Below are 25396 nucleotides of genomic sequence, written 5' to 3'. Positions count from 1 at the left end.
CTGGAAGAGGTGGTGGTGGAGGAGGAGGTGGACCTGCAAAACCTGGAGGAGGTGGTGGTGGTGGAGGAGGAGGAGGAGGTGGACCTGCAAAACCAGGTAAAGAAGGTAGATGGGGTGGGGGTGGAGCCAGGCCACTGAGTAGAAGAGGGGTTGCGGGAGGTGGAGGAGGATGATTTGTTGAGTCAGAAGGTGGAAGAGATGGAGATGGTCCTTGGAATCCAGGAAGCTGAAAAATAGAGGGTGGAAGGGGAGCTATAGTCTTCCATGAATTCAAAATTCCAGCTCCTCCTGGAAGTGGAGGTGGTGGTGGAGGAAGCTGCAGCTGACATGAGCACTGGAAGCCGTTCTGCCTCGGTGGGACCTCATCACTCGGCACTTTACACTTCAAGTGGTTGTCCAGTGGGGAGGTCTGCACAGACTTGGCCTCTAGGCAGCATAGAGAGGAAGACGCCTCTGTCTGTAGGTGGGCATCACACTGAGCCTTCAGCCCTCCCTCCTCCCCTCCACACTCTCTGTCTGTAGTGGACGTCTTTGTTTCATCTCTGTCCAGCAAAGGGGGCTGTCGCTCCAGCTCAGCGATCTTAGTCCTGAGGTCTTCTATTGTTTGTTCAAGCTGCTGGATGACAGTAACGTGCTTTTCCTTTAGTTTTTTTGAGGGGAGCACATACTCCTCCTGTAAAAAGAAAAGGCACATCAGGTATGAAAAAATGAGAAAAAAGGAACCCTAACAACGACTGCTGGATCTCAGGTCTTTCATGTAGAAATGGGCCAGATTAGGAAACCTGAAGTAAAAACATCACAGTGTCAAGGCATTAAAATTAAACAAATAAAGGAATAGTCTAGACAAATTTAAAGTGATGTTCTGTCACCTTTTCATCAGTAGTTAGTAGCTTGTAGCATGATATCAGTCATAAAGCACAGAACATGGAGAAAGAGGTATCGGTAACTAGCCTGGTTTGGATAATTGCAAGCCAAGTAATGGCCTGTCTTCTGACATATTTTTAGGCTTACAAACCAACTCTTTCTCAAAAACAGCATACTGGTTTGAAATAACATTTTATTAGCCAATGATAAACCTCTACACTTCTGCATGACACTGTTTAATTTGTTGTTGTTTTCTCAACTTAGCATCATCTGCGTTACAACACAAATGTATGTGTAGCACACAGATAGATTGTATACATGCCAATAGAGATGAGGTTGCAAATACCGTATATCTGTCTGCCAAAGTTAAAAGTTTGACAACAATTAATGAGGTTTTGACACCATGACCTTTTAACCTTGCGTTATACATTGAAACTATATTTCTCTCATTAGCAGATGATTCTGCTCTTGTCAGAAATAAATGTTTATATGATTAATAAGTCAAAAGCCAAAGTGCACTTTTCTGGTAATGTTAGAACAAACAAAATACAAGGGCACAATAAAGATTAGGTTGTACTTTTAAACTGACATGAATATTTTACCTATGTCATGAGCTCTATTCTCTGCCACCTGCCACACCCACTTCTCCACCACAATCAATGCTCATGCTCTGCACCTGCTGCCCGCTCTATATAAGAGCTCCATCCACGCAAGATCTCTGCCAGATTAGCAACCCCTTTTTGGTATTAGATGTCCAGCACCTTGTTTTTGTCTATGCCGGACCTTCATATCTCAACCTCACACCTGTTTCATGGATTCATCACCCTGTTTGCCCTACATCTGTTTTGTTTTTTTCTGCCTTTCTGACCCTGGTAACTATGACCCTTTTTTGCTCTTTGGATTTTGGATTAAGGATTCACCTCTGGATTTTTTTATCAGAACTCTGCCTCCCTGTGTTTGACCCTGCTTTCCTTTCCAGATCACGTTTAAAGTTTGCCCCGCTGTCAGATCAAATCACAGCATTAAAGGCCTCCCTCTCCAGCAGCTCTTTTATCACTGACACCATCTTCTCAAGCTCTGAAAGGATGCTTTGCAACTTGCCTCACCTGCCTGAGAAGGTTAGTGGCTGTTTTTTGCCTTTGAACACATATTTATTCATTCAAGCTTTATTTAGACAGGTAAGTCACATTGAGCCTAGAAGACTCATTTACAAGTGAGATCTGTTTAGACAGACAAAAAGTAGTGAAACTGGACACGTGTAGGAATTGGAAGCGAAAAAATTCCTATCAGACTTTTTTTTTTTCCTGCCTGAGAAGAAAAATCTCTGATATTAAAAAACACCTTGCACAAACAAGCACATAGTGATGTAGACATTCTGCAGAGGGGGGGGGGGGGACGACGAGAGTGGTGAGCAATGTTCAGAGATGCTCTCGAGTGCACTGTAAGAGTTCTGATAAGGATGGAATAATCAGCCACTGTCCTCCGGTGAGATCCGTAAACATTCTCGAGGTATGTCGAGGAATGGCCAAGAATAACGACTATGAAAATCCAAGAGTCCTGAAATGATGACACAATGTTTATTCAGCTAGTTTCATCTGGTTATCCGTTGGAAATTCCTCAAGGAGGGGTGGTGAGCGTCAGATCACATGTTCTCCAAGCAAATTCGGATAAGATGTCCTTCAAGGCCAGCCAAGGGAGCCAAATTCAGATAAAAACACAGTTGATTTGGGGACAGGCAGAACTTAATGACATTTATCTAACAAAGTTAAATCTGGTCCTCTGGACATAAAAAAACTAAAACAAAGCAAAACAACCAAAAAAAATGTAGAAACGTTTCATCTTTCATCCGAAAGACTTCCTCAGTCTGAGGTGCTGTATTCAGCTCAGTCTTATAAAAGCACCTTCTAAGAGTGGATCAACCAGTTTTGCTACTGACAACCAAAACCAGCTGCTGACATGACCAAGAAGGACCATCAGCCTAACGATGGATCATTAGCATTTATATTTTTTTCCCTCTGTACTCCGGTGAAAACAGACGTGTTTCTCGGCGCTCCATACCTCCCCCACTTCCCTGCTTGCATTCTTTCATCCTGTGAACCCTTAAAAAGCCTTTTTTTTTTCTGCATACCTCTTAATTGGAAGGATCAGCTGGTCTCTCAACAAAATCGATCAACTTCTACCGACAGGAGTCAGGGTAAGGAGGACCCTCTTACCTTGACGGAAACAAATTGGATTAATAATGACAACTAGATTCTACTGTTTGGGTTGGTGAAATCTTGGATTGTCTACAAATTCGTGTGGATGTGTCGAAGCTCAACAGTGCTCAGACTGAATTTGGAGAGCTGCTGCAGGGAGCTGGAGCAGGCTGTTATCAGGACTGTGAACTCATTGGTAGCACTCATGAATGGTGGGAATAATCTTGGAGAAGCTGTGAGCTTGACTTACGGCGTAAAGGATCAATTCAGCTGTTTTGGAGTTTCCATGAGAGGAACATATACCAGCGAGACTTTAAAAAAGACAGAAACAGCAATTCACGAGTTCTGCCTGACCCAAATTGTGGCCTTGACGCCGACTTCTCTCAACTCCTCCTGGAATTGTTTTGAAAACAACAAAGATGCTTTGACTGTTTCCTCACCACTCCATTCCCCAAGGCCGTGGACATGTGACAGAACCTCAACTGAGCTGATGATGAATGTCACCTCTTATCTAGACAATGGCTGAGAGGGGGGGCTTTGGACTATGCTACGACCTTCCCTTAAAAGTTCAATGTCTTCTCTGGCCTATATGTAAATGTATAACGTCTGTTTATGTTGCTTTGCTGTGGTAGGTTTTTTTGATGCCTCAAATTGTGCCCTGTCTAGGACATGGCGTGAGAGATCTTTTTTTTAATACCGTCTCTCCTCATGTTTTCTTTCCTTTTCTAACCACTGTTTTTGTTTGTCCAAACAGGTCTCACTTGTAAATGAGTCTTCGAGGCTCAATGTGATTTATCTGTTTAAATAAAGGTTGAATAAAAAATCACACTGATGGCTGTTTACTATTCACAGGAGGCTGAGTGATACTAGCAATAACAGCATTGTAAGAGGGGGACAGTTGAACCCGGAGGCCTCCACACCTGTTAAATGATGGACGATTTTTTTTCACAAAGATGACCTCCTTTACGCCTCTCTCAAACCATCGTTCCCCTCTATCCAGGATGTGAATATCTTCGTCCCTGAAGGAGTGACCGCTGGCCTGGAGATGAGTGTAGACCGCAGAGTCCTGACCTGATGTTGTTGCTCTTCTGTGCTGGGCCATCCTTTTGGCCCGTGGCTGTTTAGTTTCCCCAATGTAAGACTGATCACAGCCCTCCTGACACTGAACAGCATAAACAGTATTACTCTGTTTGTGCCAGGGGACTAAATCTTTGGGATGAACCAGTCTTTGCCGAAATGTATTTTGGGGTTTAAAAGCCACTGGGATGTTGTTTTTAGAAAATAAACGTCTCAGTTTCTCTGATACCCCCTCAACATACGGAGGGAGTATCAGGAACCATCTCAGGAAACAGATTGGCAAACCAGAAGGGCAGTCCAGAGCTGTTCCAGGGCTCCGGTGGGCGGCCATGAGGTTGTCCAGCAACTTGTAATGTCCATGGCGAAAGGCCGGGTGACCCTCCAATACCTTACAATGGGGCCATATCGGCAGCAGGGGCCTGGGGAGCTGCAGCGGTCGACTAGGCGGGCTGTGGTTCTGCAGCAGGCGACTTTGCGGACTGTGGGTCTGCAGCAAGCGACGTGGAGGGCTGTGGGTCTGCAGCAGGCGACGTGGTGAGCTGTGGGTCTGCAGCAGGCGATGTGGCGGTCTTGGGCTCTGCAGCAGGCGACATGGCGGCCGTGGGATTGTAGCAGGTGACGTGGCGGGCTGTGGCTCTGCAGAAGCAACGTGGTGGGCTGTGGCTCTGCAGTAGGCGATGTGGCGGGCTGTGGAGCTGCAGCAGGCGACGTGGCAGCCTTGGGCTCTGCAGCAGGTGATATGGCGGCCTTGGGCTCTGCAGCAGGCGATGTGGCGAGCTGTGGCTCTGCAGCAGGCGACGTGGCGGCCTTGGGGTCTGCAGCAGGCAACGTGGCGTGCTGTGGCTCTGCAGAAGGCGACGTGGCAGGCTGTGGCTCTGCAGTAGGCGACGAGGAGGGCTGTGGAGCTGCAACAGGTGATGGGATCAGAGCTGCAGCAGGCGATGGGGTCAGAGCTGCAGCAAGCGATGGGGTCAGAGCTGCAGCAAGTTTTAAAGTCATGGATTTTGCAGCCAATACTGGATCTGCTGCAGGCAAAGAGTGAGGAAAACTCTCTGGGGTTGGTATGCAAAACTTTGCACAGAACAAGGTCTTAAAAATCTGTAACTGAGTGTCCAGACGTGTTAGGGAGCTCTCGACACCTGAGAGACACTCCTGTTCTGGCTTAGAATCCATCTTTGGCGAGATTATTCTGTCAGGTTCGGGTTTTGGATTCAGAATAAGCCAGACACAGAAGTACAACAATAACAGTTTTTATTTATTTTTGCTGCTGGTTGCTGGAGTCAGGGTCCAAGGCAGGAGTCCAATCGTGATCAGAAGGACAGAGCAGAATCAGACGAGGAGCAGGCAAAAGGGTAAATCCACAAGACAAGGCGTGAGGTCGAAAATCCAAATTCAGGGCATGAACATGTAACCCAGGGTAAAATCTGCCCTTAAGTACTTCCTTTGATTTAGATGCATCACCAGTATGTTTAGTATGATAGTCATGTGATCACGATCACCTGATCCATTTAGCCAATCACGTTATCTGGAGTGGTAATACAGGCCTGCTCCAGCTTTCCCCAGTCAGGTGTGAGGGGAGAACTGGAGACAAAGCTGCTACAGGTTTGTACCTCCAAACAACTTGTTTCATTACTTTCTGTATGGACTTTAAGGCTCACTATACAAATATGATTTAGATCTCAACTACCAGTGAGTTTGGAGCCATGAAAATTGTCATTCACTGAACTGTGAATGGAATTGGCGAGTTGTGAATAAAATGTTTGTTTTTAGCATACTGGTGTTTGTAGCTAACACTAATTAATTTGTTGGCATCTGTAGCTAATTGTTACATGGTTCAACATTTTTTTTAGAACTTATATATTGAGCTTAACTTGTAATCTAAATGCAAATGCTTCCATTTAGTCTTAAGACATACATATACTGAACTGTGGGTTATGCTGTGTAATATTCATATGGCACTTAAATCTGAGTAAAATTGTAAGTTGGATTACTGATAAAACTGTTTACAATTATATAAATTAATATTTGTGTATATCTGCATGTATATATCTGATTATGTGTACACAACCATTGGAAAAAGTCTAGTTAACTAGCAGTATATTTTACTAGTCCTGTTTAATTTAATGCAGGTCCTGTGACCCTTTTTGGGTTTAAAGGATGGCGAGCTTGTGAAATTTGGCTGGGAACCAGAAGAACCTGCAATCCCTCCATACTGGTCTGGTAGGAGGCTGTTACAGTCTGTGCTTTTTTCCCCTCCATATCCCCATACTGACCCACAAACATCATTATTCATCCCTTCTCCTGTAAGGGTCCCACTGCCAGCAGCCTGCCTTGCTGATGGCCGCTGATTACCAACACCTGGCAGCCATCAGCCTGACGAGCCTCTCCATCTACTTAAGGCTGCAGTCCGGTGTGATTCAACGCTGGAGCATATCACCACTCATGGTATAGTACTGTTGAGCTAGAAATGTCTAGGTGAAAATAATTTGTTCACCTTTTGCTCTTTTTTCCAGTTTCCTGGTTCCTTCGTGTTTTTGGATTCTCCTCGTGGCCTGACCTGGATCCCTCGGCCTGTCAGGTATCCCTCGTGTCTCTTTGCCTCCAGTTGCCAGCCTTCCTCGTTTCCTTTTGGACCCCTGTTGGATTTCCCTCTGCTGCTCCCTCCTTGGACTGAAGGACCAGCTCACCTCCTTCGGGTTTGGACTGTAAGGACAAGACGCTCTTTAATCTAACCACTCTGGTCTCCCCGTTGGACAAACAATAACCTGTCGTCCCTCTTTCCAGGAGCCGCTGAGAAGCAACGTGTGGACTTTAATAATATCACTGTAAATAATAAACACTGTTCTTTTGTACTTCCCCTGTGTCTGCCTCGTTCTGGGTCTCATAACATCTGGGTTCGCCGCGCAATCGTAATAGAAATGCTCCAGCCACAAAAGACCCAGAATGAGACCAAGAGCGAGCAGACACCCCCGGTTCTGCGGAGGAGCGGATCGACGGGTTGGACAAAGTTCTTCATCAGGTGCTGACTCACCAGACAACGGTCCAGTCCAACCTTCAGGAGCTCAGAGGTATGATTTATTTCATTAAACGTCAGCTGCAAGCTTCTGTCTCCTCAGCTCCAGTCGTTCCGCCAGCCCCCGTGGCTCTTGGTCCCACTCCTCCTGTTCAACAAATATTTGTTAAACCATCTGAGTTCTTCACCGGAGACCCTGACCAATGTGGCGGCTTCTTGCTCCAGTGCCGACTCTCCTTCGAGGGGGCTCCCTCCCAGTTCTCGTCGGACACGGCCAAAATCACCTTCTTCGTAAGCCAACTCAAAGGTAACGCTCTCCGATGGGCTCACTCGTTCCTCTTGGGTCATGATAACCCCCCTGCTTCCAACGAACTTTTCCTTCGAGAGATTCGCAGGATTTTTGACCGTCCCCTGCAGACATCAAATGCCACCAAGCGGTTGTTGAATTTACGACAGGGCCGTCGTAATGCCTCAGAGTTCGCTCTGGAGTTTTGGATCCCTGCTGCCCAAACAGGATGGGACGAGCCCGCCCTCCAAGGTATTTTCCTTAATGCTCTGTCTGATTTTCTCAAAGACCAGCTGGCCACGCGAGATGAACCCGAAACTTTCAACAAACTGATAGACCTTGCCATCTCAATCGATGACCGTTTCCGGGAGAGAAGGAGAGAGGCAAACTACAATTCCCATCGACCCCCGACTTCCGGGTTTCCGACTCCTCCAGGTGAGCCCAAGTCTGTACCTCAGCACTACGTATCCCATAATCCTCCCACTTCCGGGTTTACGACCCTTCGCCATGAGTCCGTTTCACCAAAACAATCCCCTGTGAACTACAACTCCCAGTCTTCCATGTTTCCTGGTCACAGCCAATCATCTTCTTTTCCCTCACGGGATCGCTCCCCCGAGCCTATGCAGGTGGGGCGCGCACGGTTGACTCCTACAGAGAGACAGCGGCGTGTATCTGCATTTATTGTGGTAATCCTGGTCATTTTCTGCCCCACTGTCCGTTTCGGGGAAACGAGAACTTCCACCAGTAAAGCGGGAGTTACTGGTGGGAACGTCTGCGTTAACCTCCCCATTCAAACTATTACTTCCCATGGTCATTCAGACACATAATCGTCACTTTTCGTTTTCAGCTCTCATCGATTCAGGTGCTGAACAGAATTTGATCAGCGCTGACTTAGTTAAAGAACATTCATTGCCTACTCGCGAGATCCCTTCGATTTCTGTCTCTGGCTTAACCGGAGACACTCTGACCCGTATTAAATTAAAGACTACCGAGTTACATGTTATTATTTCAGGAAATCATCATGAGATGACTGATTTCTTTACATTTAATTCTCGTACCCCCCAAGTAATTTTAGGTTTCCCTTGGCTTCGAAATCACAATCCAGTAATTAACTGGGAGCGCGGCTGCGTTGATAAATGGAGCGACAAGTGTCTCAGCAACTGTCTTCGCTCTGCCATTAAAGAGTTCCCTCGGAATGCGCCTTCTCTAGAGGAGATCGACCTCACCTCGGTTCCTGCTGAATACCGCGACCTGGCGGCTGTTTTCAGCAAGCAGCGCGCTTTGTCTCTTCCTCCTCATCGTCCCTATGACTGCTCGATTGACTTGTTACCTGGCGCCCCCTTGCCGTCAAGTAGACTTTACAACCTTTCTGGTCCTGAAAGAGAATCTATGTCCAATTATATTAATGAGTCTCTTGCCTCTGGCATTATTAGACCTTCGACCTCCCCTGTGGGAGCTGGTTTTTTCTTCGTTTCCAAAAAAGATAAATCACTCCGGCCATGTATTGACTATCGCGGTTTGAACAATATAACTATTAAAAATAAATATCCTCTCCCTCTCATTGATTCTTTACAAGAACAATTACAGTCGGCCTCTTGTTTTTCCAAACTCGATTTGCGAAACGAGTACCACCTCGTCCGTATTAAAGAGGGCGACGAGTGGAAGACAGCTTTTCGCACCCCCTTGGGCCATTTCGAGTACTTAGTTATGCCCTTTGGGTTGACCAATGCCCCCGCTGTTTTTCAGGCGCTCGTTAATGATGTTTTGCGCGATTTCATTGATAATTTTGTGTTTGTATACCTTGATGACATCCTTATTTATTCCCGCGACCCCACTCAACACACGGCCCACGTTCACACGGTCCTCCAGCGGCTGCTGGAGAACCAGTTATTTGTCAAAGCAGAGAAGTGTGAGTTTAACACCTCCACTGTCTCGTTTCTTGGTTTCATTTTTGAGGGAGGTCGTTGCCGAACAGATCCCGAGAAGATCAGGGCGGTTGTCGACTGGCCGACCCCCGAGTCCAGGAAGCAGTTACAACGCTTCCTGGGCTTTGCAAATTTCTATCGGCGATTTATTAAAAATTACAGCCAAGTCGCCGCCCCCTGTCTCAGCTCACCTCTACTGCCCGTGCCTTTCATTGGACCCCAGAGGCCGAGACCGCCTTTACGAGACTCAAGTCTCTCTTTTCCTCCGCGCCCATCCTTTGCCATCCAGACCCTATGCACCAGTTCATCTTGGAGGTGGACGCCTCCGACACTGGGGTAGGAGCGGTCATTTCCCAGCGATCTCCTCAGGACAATAAGGTCCATCTCTGCACCTTCTTCTCTTGGCGTCTCTCCCAAGCAGAACGCAACTACGACGTGGGCAACCGCGAGCTGTTGGCAGTCAAGCTCGCATTAGAGGAATGGTGGTACTGGTTAGAAGGCACTGAGACCCCTTTTTTTGATCTGGACAGACCATCCATCCATCCATTATCTTTACCCGTTTATTCCATTTTGGGTCACGGGGGTCGCTGGTGCCCATGTCCAGCAATCACTGTGCGAGGGGCGGGGTACACCCTAGACGGGTCGTAAGTCCATCACAGGGCCACATAGAGACAAACGAGACAAACAACCATTCACTCTCTCACTCACACCTAGGGACAATTTAGAGTTACCAATCAGCCTAACATGCATGTTTTTGGTCTGTGGGAGGAAACCGGAGTACCCGGAGAAAACCCACGCATGCATGGAGAGAACATGCAAACTCCACCCAGAAGGCCCCTGGACCGGGGTTTGAACCAGGGACCTGTTCGCTGAGAGGCAGCAGCTCTACCAGTTGCGCCACAGTGCTGCCATCTGGACAGACCATAAGAATTTAATTTATCTGAGGAACGCCAAGCGTCTGACCCCCCCGTCAGGCCCGTTGGTCGCTTTTCTTTAATCGTTTTAATTTTGTTCTGACTTTTCGCCCAGGCTCCAAGAACATTAAGCCTGATGCCCTTTCCAGGCAGTTTGCTCCTCCTGATTCGCCCGAGGTCTCTAACCCTATCATTCCGTCCTCGTGTATTGTTGGCTCCCTCTCTTGGCCCATCACCGCCACCGTTCAACAGGCCCTCCTCGCCGAACCCGATCCTGGTGGTGGTCCTCCCGGTACCCTCTTTGTTCCCTCCAGCGTGCGGTCTGAGGTGCTCCAGTGGCTCCACACCAACAAGCTCTCTTGCCACCCTGGAGTGAACCGCATACTCGCCCTCACGAGGACTCATTTCTGGTGGCCATCCATGACCAGTGACATTAGAGACTTTGTTTCGGCCTGTCCCGTCTGTGCCAGAAACAAGTCTGGTACCCAAACTCCGGCTGGCCCCTTGCTTCCCCTCCCAACTCCTAGTCGCCCCTGGTCCCACATCTCCCTCGATTTTGTAACCGGCCTTCCCCCGTCTGACGGCAACACCACCATCCTCACCATTATTGACCGTTTTTCGAAGGCTGCTCATTTTGTTCCCCTCCCTAAGCTCCCCTCTGCCCTGGAAACTGCCCACCTCCTCACCCTCCATGTTTTTAGGCTCTATGGTATCCCTTCGGACATCGTCTCTGACCGAGGCCCGCAGTTTGTCTCCCAGGTGTGGCACTCCTTTTGCAAGTCGCTCGGGGCATCCGTTAGCCTTACCTCCGGCTACCATCCTCACGCTAACGGACAAGCTGAGCGCTGCAATCAGGAGTTGGAGTCCACCCTGCGTTGCCTGGTCGAGTCCAACCCCTCATCGTGGAGTTAAAATCTGGTTTGGGTGGAATACGCCCACAACTCCCATCGTTCCTCTGCTACCGATATGTCCCCCTTCAAGGCCTCCCTTGGGTACCATCCTCCTCTTTTCCCCAGTTGTGAGTCCGACTGCACGGTTCCGTCTGTGCAGCACCACTTCCGGTGGTGTCGTCGCATCTGGCGCCAGGCCAAGGCGGCCCTCCTTAGGACCGCGGCCTAGGCTAAATGGTTCGCGGACCGTCATCGTTCGGCAACACCCGCCTACCAGGTCGGCCAGCAGGTTTGGTTCTCCACCAGGGACATCAAACTGTGGGACACCCCCCGAAAGCTGGCCCCCCGCTTCATTGTCCCCTTCCCCATCACCCGCATTATCAACCCCTCTGCGGTCCGTCTCCAACTCCCCAGGGCCATGAGGATTCACCCGACCTTCCACGTCTCCCAGGTCAAGCCCGTCTCCCTCAGTCCCTTGTGTCCCCCGTCTGACCTCCCTCCGCCGCCCAGCCTGATCGACAACCACCCTGCGTTCACAGTCTGTTCCATCGTGGACGTGCGACGCAGGGGTAGGGGTTTCCAATACCTGGTCGATTGGGAAGGGACGGTCCTGAGGAGAGGTCATGGATCCCCAGGTCCTTCATCCTCGATCCCAGTCTCATCTCCAGGTTCTTTGCAGACCACCCCGAGAAGCGCCTCAGGTTGCCAGGTGGCGATTCTTGAGGGGGGGTACTGTAAGGGTCCCACTGCCTGCAGCCTGCCTTGCTGATGGCTGCTGATTACCAACACCTGGCGGCCATCAGCCTGATGAGCCTCTCCACCTACTTAAGGCTGCAGTCCGGTGTGATTCAACGCTGGAGCATATCACCTCTCATGGTATAGTACTGTTGAGCTAGAAATGTCTAGGTGAAAAGAATTTGTTCACCTTTTGCTCTTTTTTCCAGTTTCCTGGTTCATTCGTGTTTTTGGATTCTCCTCGTGGCCTGACCTGGATCCCTCGGCCTGTCAGGTATCCCTCGTGTCTCTTTGCCGTTGCCAGCCTTCCTCGTTTCCTTTTGGACCCCTGTTGGATTTCCCTCTGCTGCTCACTCCTTGGACTGAAAGACCAGCTCACCTCCTTCGGGTTTGGACTGTAAGGACAAGACGCTCTTTAATCTAACCACTCTGGTCTTCCCGTTGGACAAACAATAACCTGTCGTCCCTCTTTCCAGGAGCCGCTGAGAAGCAGCGTGTGGACTTTAATAATATCACTGTAAATAATAAACACTGTTCTTTTGTACTTCCCCTGTGTCTGCCTCGTTCTGGGTCTCATAACATCTGGGTTCGCCGCGCAATCGTAACATCTCCGTTGTGGACAACTTGCGCATGGACATTTTTCTTGGATAGTTGAATAAATAAAATCATGGAGTCTTTGTTCAGTTTGTGTCAGTTGGAAAATGTATTGAACAGTACCATTTCTTGATGGGAAAATTATGACTGTTTTTTGCATTTTCAACCAACCTAGTGCACAACAACCTTTAAAGCTAATTGTATGTAGTTCTATTTATTTTCTGGTTATTCTATGTATGTTCAATTTTTTTGTGGTGTTTACTTTAAATCTTTCCAAATACATGGTACTGAAACCAATCATTCTGTGTTTTATTAATTATTGACATCAGCTCCAGTAGTCATTCATAGTCTTCTGAGTTTACATAACATCTAGCTTTAGTATCTTAATCAGTGCTACAAACATCAAGCATGAATAAGAACAAGATGGCTGGATATCAGGGACCATGGAAGATATAATAATCTTGTCCTGTTGGAGAAGGAGAATGGAGCTTATAAAGGGTGCAGAGCAGGTGAACTAGATGGGTTGAAGCAGGTGAGTGGAATCAGGGCTGATTGCTGTGATAAACAAGGGAGGCGTGGCATGGCTTGGAAGGAGTAGGCTTGAGCTGGAGATGGGTGATAGGCATTACAAAGCAGGGGAAGAAGAACTATGGCATGAGGGCTGAAACAATAGCAGGAGGGAGTGAGTGTGAGACAAGGGCCAATGGGGGGGGGGTCAGTGGGGGCCGCTGACCATTGCACTGCATGCGTGCCAACAGGGCAAATCAGCTCGCCTAAAGCCTGTCTTCTCTTCATCCATCCATCCATCCATCAATTTTCTTCCGCTTATCCGGGGTCAGGTCGTGGGGGTAGCAGCTTAAGTAGGGAGGCCCAGACTTCCCTCTCCCCAGCCACTTGAGCCAGCTCCTCTGGGAGAATCCCGAGGCGTTCCCAGGTCAGCCAAGAAACATAGTCCCTCCAGCATGTCCTGGGTCTTCCTCTGGGTCTTCTCCCTGTGGGACGTGTCCGGAACACCTAACCAGGGAGGCGTCCAGGAGGCATCCTAACCAGATGCCCGAGCCACCTCAACTGGCTCCTCTCGACGTGGAGAAGCAGCGGCTCTACTCTGAGTCCCTCCCAGATGATCAAGCTTCTCACCCTATCTCTAAAGGAGAGCCCAGACACCCTGCGGAGAAAACTCATTTCGGCCGCTTGTATCCGAGATCTCGTTCTTTCGGTCACAACCCAAAGCTCATGACCATAGATGAGGGTGGGAACGTAGATCGATAGGTAAATTGAGAGCTTCGTCTTTCGACTCAGCTCTCTCTTCACCACGACAGACCTGCACAGCGCCCACTTCACTGCAGACGCTGCACCTATCTGCCTATCGATCTCATGCTCCATTTATCCCTCATTCGTGAACAAGACCCCAAGATACTTGAACTCCTCCACTTGGGGCAGGACCTCCTCCCTGACCCGGAGAGGGCACTCTACCCTTTTCCAGCTAAAGACCATGGCCTCGGATTTCGAGGAACTGATCTTCATCCCGGCTGTGTTGCACTCGGCTGCGAACCGCTCCAGCGAAAGCTGTAGATCACGATCTGATGAAGCCAACAGGACTACATCATCTGCAAAAAGCAGAGACGTAATCCTAAGGCCACAAATATGGCTCCTGCAACACCTTGGCTGTGCCTAGAAATTCTGTCCATAAAAGTTATGAACAGAATCGGTGACAAAAGGCAACCTTGGCGGAGTCCAGCTCTCACCGGGAAAGAGCCCGACTTACTGCCGGCAATGCTGACACCGGTCATACAGGGACCTAACAGCCCGTATCAAAGGGTCTGGTACCCCATACTCCCAGAGTACCCCCCACAGGGTTCCCCGAGGGATGCAGTCGAACGCCTTCTCCAAGTCCACAAAGCACATGTAGGAGTCTGGGAGTTGGGCAAACTCCCATGCACCCTCCAGGACCCTGCTGAGAGTGTAGAGCTGGTCCAGTGTTCCATGACCAGGACGAAAACCGCACTGCTCCTCCTGAATCCGAGGTTTGACTATCTGATGGACCCTCCTCTCCAGAACCCCCGAATAGACCTTACCAGGGAGGCTTAAAAGCGTGATCCCCCTGTAGTTGGAACACACTCTACAGTCCCCCTTTTTGAATAGGGGGACCACCACCCTAGTCTGCCAATCTAAGGGAACTTCCTCCGATGTCCACGCAATATTGCAGAGTCATGTAAGCCAACACAACCCTACAACATCCAGAGCCTTAAGGAACTCCGGGCGAATCTCATCCACCCCTGGGACCCTGCCACCGAGGAGCTTTTTAACCACCTCGATAACCTCAGCACCAGAGATTAGAGGGCCCGACCCAGAGTCCCCAGGCTCCGCTTCCTCAGTGAAAGACGTGTCAGTGGGATTGAGGAGGTCTTCAAAATATTCCGCACACTGACCCACGACATCCCGAGTTGAGGTAAGCAGCACACCACCCCCACTATAAACAGTGTTGGTGGTGTACCGCTTTCCCCCCCGAGACGTCGGATGGTGGACCAGAATCGCCTCGAAGCCGTGCAGAAGTCATTCTCCATGGCCTCTCCAAACTCCTCCCATGCCTGAGTTTTTGCCTCAGCGACCACCCGAGTCGCATGTCGCTTGGACATCAGCTACCCATCAGCTGCTTCCAGGGTCCCACAGGCCAAAAAGGCCCGATAGGACTCCTTCTTCAGCCTGACAGCATCCCTCACTGCCAGTGTCCACCAACGGGTTCGAGGTTTGCCACCGCGACAGGCACTGACACCCTTGCGGCTGCAGCTCTGGTAAGCCGCCTTGACAATAGAGGCACGGAACATGGCCCACTCGGACTCAATGTCCCCCACCTCCCCCGTCTTCTCTTCAAAGAAATGATATCAATTGTGTTGAGGGATCAACTGATCAACACAAGTCCATACTTGTGGTTCAGAAGATATGCAAGAGAGGCTCAGAAGCAGTTTCACAGAGACAGAGCAGCAAAGCAAAGCAGAGAGGGAAGGGATTAGAAAAGTGTCCGATCTCGGCAAGAGTAAGTGGTGAAGTGACATAGCCTGAAACCTACAGCAAACTGTATTGTCTCTGCAGACCTGTTCTTGTGATTGGATCCATACTCTCACCAGCAGCTTTAAAACAATAAAATTGTTTAAACGTTATTGGTGTCCAACTGAACTCTTGAATCCAAAACCAGGTTCATGTCAACCTGGGGCAGGGCTATTCAACTACATTGCAATGTTACTGAATGCCAAGAACTCAGGGGCCAGACATCTAGCAGTTATTGTCATTAATTAAGTTTTGTTTTATGGCTTAAAATCTAGTTTTATTAATAAATGAATGAACCCAATGATGAGCCAAACTGAGCTCATCTATGGGCCTGATTTGGCCCCCATTCCACCAGTTGAATAGCCCTGATCTAGGGAATTTATTTATAGAGGAAATAGTGTTTCTGTGGCAAATGCATGTATACACTTCCAGCGAGCTGATGGACAGCAGCTCCCTCCGGCTTCTCTGCAGTCTTTTATCATCAAACTGACCCGTTTTTCGAACCGGACTAAAGCTGGTCCTCCTTCCAACCGAATTCGGTGTTCAGTGACTCAGAGAGCCGGACGGGACCGTCCAAAAAATATTTTGGCCCAGGACCGATCGGCCACTCCCCCCCATCGGTCACTCTGAGCGCACCCTGCCGGCCAGGTGACCCCTCGAGCTGGGGAGTCGACGCACGAAGGTCCGGTGTTTTTTTTTTCTCTCTCTCTGGACCTCAACCTGGTTCCGACAAATATCGCCGGGTGGTATTTTGCTCGTTTTCAGCTGGACTGGCCCTCGTGGTGTCTCCATAGGTGTGGGGGAAGTGTATCTGTGTCCCTCGAATTGGACCAGAACCGAACCGAGGTGGCTGTGGGGGAATTTGTCTTCTACAGAGCCGGTCTCAGCTTCAGTGAGCAGCCCGTTACTTTTACTGAAAGACGATCCACCTCCATGGAGTCGTTGTGTTCACCTGGAGGAGACGCTCCGGTACTTTGAAGCGCTGCCAGACCGGAGCAGAACCGCGCCGCCGGACCGGTGCAGAACCGCGCTGCCAGACTGGGCTGCCGGACCAGAGCAGAACCGGGCCAGGGATATCTTAAGCCTCTTCGTCTCTCGTGCTTGGAGCGCCGGAGCCGAACTGGAGCAGAACCGGACCGGACCGGTCCAGTTGCCGACTTCAGCCTCAGCCTCTCCGGTCAGTCTCGCTTTTCACCGGGGGTGCCCCGTGCTGTCGGGTGCTGAGAAGCGGAGGAGCAGCGTGGAGGAGCAGTGTGGAGGAGCAGCGTGGAGGAGCAGCGTGGAGGAGCAGTGTGGAGGAGCAGCGTGAAGGAGCGGGGCTGCGTGGTGCTCGAGTGAAGTTCGGAGTTTGTATCGGAGTTGCTCAGGCCTCCATCCAATATCACCTGGATAATAATTAATTTTATTCCGGATCACGCTGTTGGCCCCTGTTGACCTGAAACGAGCTTGGATCATGTCTTTCTCGTCAGGAGGATTTTCTGGCAGCTCGCTCTGCTATTTGCTGCAAATTTTCTGTTTCTGTTTTGGCCTGTTGATTCTGGACCCAGCTCCTGTTTCTAATGGGAGTATCCATCCTTCTTCACTGGGGGGCCGGAGCCCCCCTCAGCCCAACTCAAACTGCAGTTGGGTCACCTCGTCAGGTTTGTTTGCCCATTTGAACTGTGATGTTTTATGGTCTGAAACTTTTCTGCATCATTCATATTATTGTCACTATTTTCAGTTCTCAGATTATCTGGAGTCACTGAATCTTGTTAATACACCTGAATCTGTCCATCACTGCAACTTTCACTGTTTTTGGGTTCTGAATGATCACGTCTTCATTAATGTTTCTCATGGTTCGATTATGGGGGCTAATTGTCACACAGTTAACTCCTGTAATTACACATCAGTCACAAAAAACTCAAGAAAATGTCTGATAATAATGTTGTTACTGCTCTCAGGGATTCAGCCCAACCCTGGACCCCCCACTAATTACAGCACACCAAATGACTTTAAAAATGCCTCTGGGCTTCATTTTCTGCATGTAAATGCTCGTAGCCTTCTGAAAAAACTTGATGCTGTGAAAATCCTGATCAGTTCTTCTGGGGCTGATGTTATCTTTATTTCTGAATCCTGGCTGAACAAATCTGTAATGAATAATGACGTGGCAATCAATGGATTTAACATCTACCGCTGTGATCGTCAAAAAAAGGGGGGGGGAGTCATTATTTACATTAGAGATTATCTGGTTTCAAGTCTTGTGTCTTCCAAAACAATTCCAAACCAGTTTGAAGCCTTATCTGCAAACATCACCTTGAATAGAGGCCAGATTTTAACTGTAGTCTGCTGCTATCGCCCACCCTCAGCTTCACCTGAGGCATTAAATGCCATGAAGGAATTCCTTGGTAATTTAAAATTCACAGAGGTCTTTTTGGCTGGAGATCTCAACATTGATTGGTGTAAGTCGACCCCCCTCTGTGACAAATTCAAGGAATGTTGCTTGTCTTTTAATTTAACCCAACTGATCGACTCCCCCACTAGATTAAATAAAAGCCATCCTGAAAATTCCTCCATCTTAGACCTGTTTCTAACTAATATGCCTCACAAATTCCCTAGTACAGGTGTATTTGCTGATCTTTTGAGTGATCATTGTGTGACAGCCGCTTTGAGAAATATTAAACTTCCACCTTCTAAGCCCAGATTAATTCAAAAAAGGGATCTGAAACATTTTTGTGAACAGTCATTCCTCTGGGATCTGTCTCACTTTGACTGGCATCGTATTCTGTTAACTGATGACGTGAACTCCGCTTGGAACTATTTCCATAATAATTTCATTTATTTCCTGAACATACATGCTCCTTTTCGTCAGTTCAGAATAAAGGGACGAGACAGCCCCTGGTTTACTCCACAGCTAGCTGACCTCCTGCACAGGAGAGATCATCTATGGGCTGCAGCGAGAAAATCTGACTCAGACACTGATTGGTTGAGTTTTCGACAGATGAGGAATAAATGTACAACTGCTGTTAAAGCAGCAAAACGCAACTATTTCTTATCTCAGACCTCCATAAATCTTAATGACCCTAACAGATTCTGGAAAACCATCAAATCTCTCTCAGGCACCCCCCAATCATCTGACCTCCCATCACAACTTCTCGTTAAATCTGTTCCTGTGTCAAATAAGCACGAGATCCTGAACTGTCTCAACAAACATTTTGTTGCTTCTGGTTCTTTATTTGACACAGTTACTAATGGAAAATCAGCCACTTCACTTAATAACCAAACTTCTACAAATCAAATCCCTGCTACAAGTCAATCCTCAGTTAATCACACCTTCTCTTTTTCTCCATTCTCAGTCAGTGAGGTCATTAAACTGTTAAAAGATCTTGATCCTAAAAAATCTGCAGGTCCAGATGAACTTCCACCTTATTTCTTAAGGCTGGCTGCTCATATCATCACAGTCCCTGTGACCCACATCTTCAATCTCTCCATAAGACAAAAGTCCATCCCAGACACTTGGAAAACAGCCTTTGTTCTTCCTTTGCTGAAGGGAGGAGACCCCACCTCACTGAACAACTATCGACCAATCTCTAAACTCTGCATTTTAGCCAAGGTTCTAGAAAAACTGATAAACTCTCAAATCAAAAATTACCTGGACTCATTTAACATCTTACCTCCACATCAATCTGGTTTCAGGAAACAACACAGCACAACCACTGCTTCACTGAAGGTTCTTAATGATGTTGTTGAAGCACTGGATGCTAAGGATTATTGTGCTGCACTTTTCTTAGACCTGTCTAAAGCTTTTGACACTGTGGATCATAACATCTTGTGTCATAAACTCTCAGAAATCGGTTTCTCAGATCACACCATTGGTTGGTTCTCTAACTATCTTTCAGACAATGTGGCAATGGCAATGTGTTCAACATAATGATACTTCCTCCAGTTATTTAACAGTCAACAATGGTGTACCACAAGGCTCAGTCTTAGGACCCACCCTCTTTACAATCTATATACATAATGTAGGTAAGAACATCCCTAATGCATCCATACATTTCTATGCTGACGACACAGTTGTTTATTGTCGAGCTAAAACTGTTGCTAAGGCTTTCCAGCTTTTGAAATCTGCATTCAACATCATCCAGACTGATTTGTTTCTCCTCAAACTTGTCCTAAATGCCGAAAAAACCAAAGGGATGCTTTTTTCAAATAGGAAGTTGGTCCCAGCAGTTCTTCCTCCGATTTTATCCTCAAATGGTGTCCCCATTGAGTTTGTTGATTCCTATAAATATTTGGGTATCTTGGTCGACTCACATCTCTCTTTTAAGCTCCATGTGGAAAACTTGGTAAAGAAACTGAAAGTTAAACTGGGTTTCTTTTTCAGAAACAGATCCTGTCTAACCCTGAATGCTAGAAAACGCCTTGTATCTGTGACTTTCCTTCCCTCAATTGATTATGGTGATATTATTTACATGAACACTCCTACAAGAACCCTGCAGATGTTGGATGTCTGCTATCATGGTGCACTAAGATTCATAACTGGCTGTGATTATCGTACCCACCACTGCACCCTGTATTCACTGGTTAACTGGACATCATTAACTTCACGCAGACTCTCTCACTGGTATATTTTCATCTTTAAATCACTTCTTGGTCTGCTGCCTTCATACATCTCCTCCTACATGTCTCTGTGTGAGTGCATCTACGGAGTGCGCTCTCAGGACATTATTACCTGCAGTGTTCCCTCAATGAGGACTGAACTAGGCAAAAGGGCCTTCTCCTATTCCGCTCCTGTTTCCTGGAATATCTTACAAAAAGATTTGACGCTCTCGACCTTGACCTCTCTAAGTGTCTTTAAGAATCTGTTGGACACCTGGCAGGGTCCAATGCTGACATGTTCCTGTTGTTAGTTTTCTACATTTGTCTTGGAATCTAGCTGTTTTTTGTTTTGTTACCTTTTCCTTTTAGCCATCCTATTTGTTAAAAAAAAAAAAAAAAAAAAAAACTGTAGTATGCTTTTTTATAACTGTTTATTGTTGTTGCTGTTGTCCATTGTTGTCATCTTTCTTTGTTGGAATCAGGTCTCTCTTGTAAATGAGTCCTCGAGGCTCAATGGGATTTACCTGTATAAATAAAGGTTGATTGATACCCTTCATTTCTGTATCTGAGGTCATTTTTCATTTTTCATTGACCCTTTATTTATACAGGTAGTCTCACTGAGCCACAAGAACTCATTTTCAAGAGAGACCTGTTTAGGGAGCAGACGGTGGGGATTAAGGGCCTTGCTCAGGGGCCCAGAGTGGGGCTAATGAGGGTGGAGGGAGGTGTGGGTGTTCCACCTTTTCCACCCACATTTTGATGTTGACTGTACTGGGAGTTGAGCCTGCGACTTTCCGATCACAGGCCCATCTTCTAACCTTTACGCCACCACTCCCTCAGCTCAGCTATGTGAAAATACATAATTGCAAGGGGGTTAAGGGCCTTGCTCTGGGGCCCAGATGAGGGCAAATGAGAGTGTAAGCAGATGTGGGCGCTTCACCTTTCTCACTCACATACTGATGTTGTTGGTACTGGGATTTGTAGTATGTCATATGCTGGATATATATTCATACTTTTCACGAGTTCCTCATCTTTCTGACTGTGTAAATGTCGTGCGTTGAATTTAACAGAAATGCGAACGAGAGACGTTATTATCTTTGACCCATCAAATGAATGCGGTCATTTATTTTCAGAATCAAAGTTTAACATCAAACATTTACATTAATTTGGCAAAATATGAAAATAATAACAGACAAGTTTCACAGATAATGGACTTCAATCACACGGCGGTGATTGAGGACTTTGCTTCAGATATTTCTAAGATATCTGTACTGATTTTAGGAGAAAGCAGAGTTTAAGATGGAAATGGAGATTTATCTTACAGAGAGATTTGTGAGGGAATTAATCTGTTTGACCAGAAACGTGCACGCTCCATCAGATCTCAGCTTGCCCACGGTACACTTGGTCGAAAATAGAACCTTCTACCTGGTTGACGATAAAATCAGCGTCGGCGTAGGGTTCCTTTCTGACTCTTTCAGCGTCTCCGTGAGAACTGCCAAACCCTTAGAGAGTCGTACGAGGTTGTTCAAACAGAAGTTATAATCCCAAAACGTCTCTGGATCATCCTGAACGCGTTTGCATCCAAGAACTCTGAACTCCTTTCATCTCCTTTCACTCTCTATCAGACTTCCGACATCAGACTCTGTGCACTCTCTAGCACTCTGCAGCACTCTAGCAAGAACCGGGAAGTTGCCACATTTTAAATGAGTTGACTTCCGGGTCAATTTAGAGCTTTCTGATTCGTGGATAGACCAGAATAGAGGTGTGGTTTGTGATGTAAGATGTTATCAAATTCGAGGTCAGAGAATGAGATTGTTTACAACATACAGAAAAGATTATTGGAGAAAAAGCAGACTTCGTGGAGTCAAACTCTTATTATCTTCTGAAAAAGTTTAAACATGACATTTCTTCTCAGTAAACATTTTAGTTGACCGAGACTCGACCTTTAACATACTTACAAACTTGCTCATAAAAGACAGAAAATCAAGAAATGCATATTAACCTGATTTCTTCTTTGAATGAGGAATAAAAATCATTACTTACTGTTTATGTAAAATAAAAATGAGTAGTTCTCTTCAACCTGTAAGCATTGAGTGAGCTAACACAATTTGATTATCAAACATTTGTAAAACAGTAATGATCATAGAGAATTGTCTTTTCTGCTTGATTAATTCAAGAAAGAAAGTCACCAGATGGCTCAAACTGTATTTCTGGATGCAGATCAATGAAATAACAGTCTCTGTTCATCTGATCAGATTTGAGGTCAGATCAGGTTCACTACAGATTCGAACTGGTGACCTCCCGATCAGGCTCTGTGACACTACTCCCCCATTTGGACACTAATTTTAATTTAACCTAAAATAATGTTTCAGAACAATTCAGGTCCACCTGTGAACAATTTAAGTGTCAACGGATCTAAACCTATCAAATGATATTAACTTGTAACTACAATATAATCAAGCTGCAAACAGCTAAACATACAGCAAATGTGTAAATGTACTGCAAACACATGAATCATGCAAACTCCACAACATAAAAACAAACGCTACAGAAAAACTCTGCAAAAGAAAAATTTGGCTGTCACAGAAAATAGACAGAAAAAAAAACTTGCAACCAGCAAAACAAATGTAAAGGGAAAATGCTGCAAATAAACCCCACCCCCAAAAAACAAACAAACAAGCATACTAACAAAAAACAAACAACAACAACAAAAACAACAACTGCAAGTAAAAAAAATGCTGCAAACTCTCTCCAAAACACAAGCAGAAGATAATGGATGGATGGATGGATGGATGGATGGATGGATGGATGGATGGATGGAAAAGTCATGGATCAGATAGGGAGGGCAATAATCAGAAAAAAATCCAAGAGGCCAAAACAAAGATTATCATCCTGATGGAGCTGTGCAAATGGGACAGTCTGTCTGTAGGATCACTAGAGGCTGCAAAGAGCTGGACTTCATGGAATAATAGATAGGAAAAATATTTATTTTAACAAAAGAAATGGCAAATGTTGGTCAGAGATGAAGGAAAGCTGGATGGAGCCGAATGCAAGGAAATTACTGATGGAAACGTGAGTCTTTGGAGAACTGAATTAGAAGTTCAACTTCCAGCTGGACTCTTAATGCACTGCTGAAGCAACACTCCACTGGTTTAACAAGAACCAATTAAAGATCCTGGATTGTCCCAGTCATAGACCAGACCTCAGTCCAACCGAGAATCGTTTGATTTAAAGAAATGAGCAGCAAACATCCAGTGGTAGAATTAGAGAGCTGGAGCAGTTTAGTCATGAAGAACGGACAAAGTAAAATAGAATTATCTAAATTGTTGTTCAATACAATGAGGTTGAAGGTGGTCTCTGGTTGTCATGTTTAGGTCTGTTCTGGATTTACTGGATTGTCTCTTACCTAAATAAAAGTTCAGTTTTCATCCTGAATACCTACTCAGCAGATTTGGTGTCCTTCACTTATCATTTTACTGCACTCTAATGACAAATCCAGAATTGGACATGAAATGAGTACAAATTTTCAAAAGCTCTGGTGGTTAGATGTACCAAGATCATGGAGCTCATGGAGCTTGGTGCAAACCTGATGAGACTTACTGTTGGGACTTCAGCAAATTAATAAAATCTAAAACTGACACTTTGTAGTTTTTTTTGTTTGCTTGTTCTTTTTAATAATATAAAATGTTTTACACCTTCAAATCGATCGTCATTTTGTTTAAATTCAAAGAAAAGTGGTACAACAGAGACTCAGCCTGATCCTTCTGGTATTTTATAATCTTTCATTCAGGTTAGAAGTTTAACTCTGTGTTGCCAAGTTTCCTCTTACAAATAAAATTGTGCACAAAAGAAAAAACGAAAGTTACAGACCTCTATTGTCTCTTTATCTTGCTGTCTCACACTCGAGATGGTCTCGTGATGTTCTGGGCAACAGGAAAAACAAACAACACAGTGGATAAAGAAATAAAATTGGTCAGCAGACTCTTGCAGGACAAATGGAAAAACAGGAAAAAAATACTAACAATCCATTAATTAAAGGCTGAGCATTTATAATGCATACACTTGGCCTTGATTTGTAATTGATTTAGTAATATTTATCACTCACACAATGGTAAAGGCAATGTGATGCTGTTTTTGCCTCTGTGTGTATGCCTGTTACCAAAATATCTCACTGAATGGATGTTGTGAAATTTGCAAAAAGGAATAATTGGATTTACATGCAACTCATTACATTTCCTGTTCAAGTTGTTGCTAAATTTCAGCTCTAGCTGTCTGATCAGGATAAAACAGGTCTGAATTGTTTCCTTGCCTATTGAAAATATTTTAATTCAGGCCAGCCTTAAAGGTGGTCTGAACTGCTTGTAACCACATTTATTTGTTAGTCTGAACACAGTCCTGAGCCTAGCTGCAGGACCCACTACAGAAATGACATGACCCTGAACAAGCAGCAGAGATTTCACCTGAACAACATTCTGTCAGAATAAATTCACCTAACTAAACACAGGCTTACATTTGCATTAAGCAGTGTAGAGAAAGACTCATGGCTGCAACACACTGAGTTTCACTTTGGTGGATATGTAAAGGTTCAAATCTCCAGGCTTTGCTTTGACAAAGAGCTTTGTAAAGTCACTACTAAATGTGTTTATTGCTCTTATATTGCATCTGTAAGGTAATTAGACTTATTAGGAGAAAATCTACAAAAAATGTGACTCAAACAGCTAAACCAGGGGTGCCCACACTTTCAGCTTGCAGCTCCTTTTAAAACGACCAAGTCAAAGTGATCTACCTGCTATACAGAACAATCTCTGGAAACATTTGTGTTTTTTTTCAATGTTTATTGGGGGAAATAAACAAAAGATGAGTAGGTTTACACAAAAATGTTGTAGCTTCCATGTCAGTTGGGTTGACAGATAAGAAATTATGAACTATAGTACTGTGGCTTTAAAATGATAGTATTTTGACCTAAACTGTCATATGTGCTGAGTAAATATATTCTAAGATGAGTTGTGTTGTGTTTGTTGAACATGTGCACAAAAAAGGAGGGGGTAAATAAGATATGTTAAATTTATCTGGCAACCCTGATGCCGCTCAGCTGCATTCATTGTGCATGCAGTGTCTGCATGACAGTTACTTCAAACTGGTGAATACACCAACGTCTCTTTGGACCCTGGATTTTATTAGTTTTGCTCCTAAATGCTGAAAAAGGGGGAACAGCACAAAAACACTCTGCTCTCTGACATTTATTATAACTGTTGTTACATTTGTTATAACTGTTGTTACATT

General features: G+C 46.0%; 1 protein-coding gene across 1 annotated transcript in view; it reads right to left on the bottom strand.

The window, feature by feature from the left end:
* Positions 1–25396, bottom strand: part of fmn2b (formin 2b) — a 49936-nt gene that overhangs the window by 21825 nt on the left and 2715 nt on the right. The window contains exons 3-4 of the mRNA XM_037691580.1: positions 23984–24036; positions 328–673 (exon numbers count right to left, since the gene is read on the bottom strand). Of these exons, the coding sequence (XP_037547508.1) occupies positions 328–673; positions 23984–24036 (399 nt within the window). The remainder of the gene's footprint in view (positions 1–327; positions 674–23983; positions 24037–25396) is intronic.

The sequence above is a fragment of the Nematolebias whitei genome, chromosome 17, assembly GCF_014905685.2.
Source record: "Nematolebias whitei isolate Nwh7 chromosome 17, NemWhi1, whole genome shotgun sequence".
NCBI classification, from domain to species: domain Eukaryota; kingdom Metazoa; phylum Chordata; class Actinopteri; order Cyprinodontiformes; family Rivulidae; genus Nematolebias; species Nematolebias whitei.
Note: the sequence above shows the minus strand (reverse complement) of the source record. Positions and strands in the feature narration are given on the sequence as shown.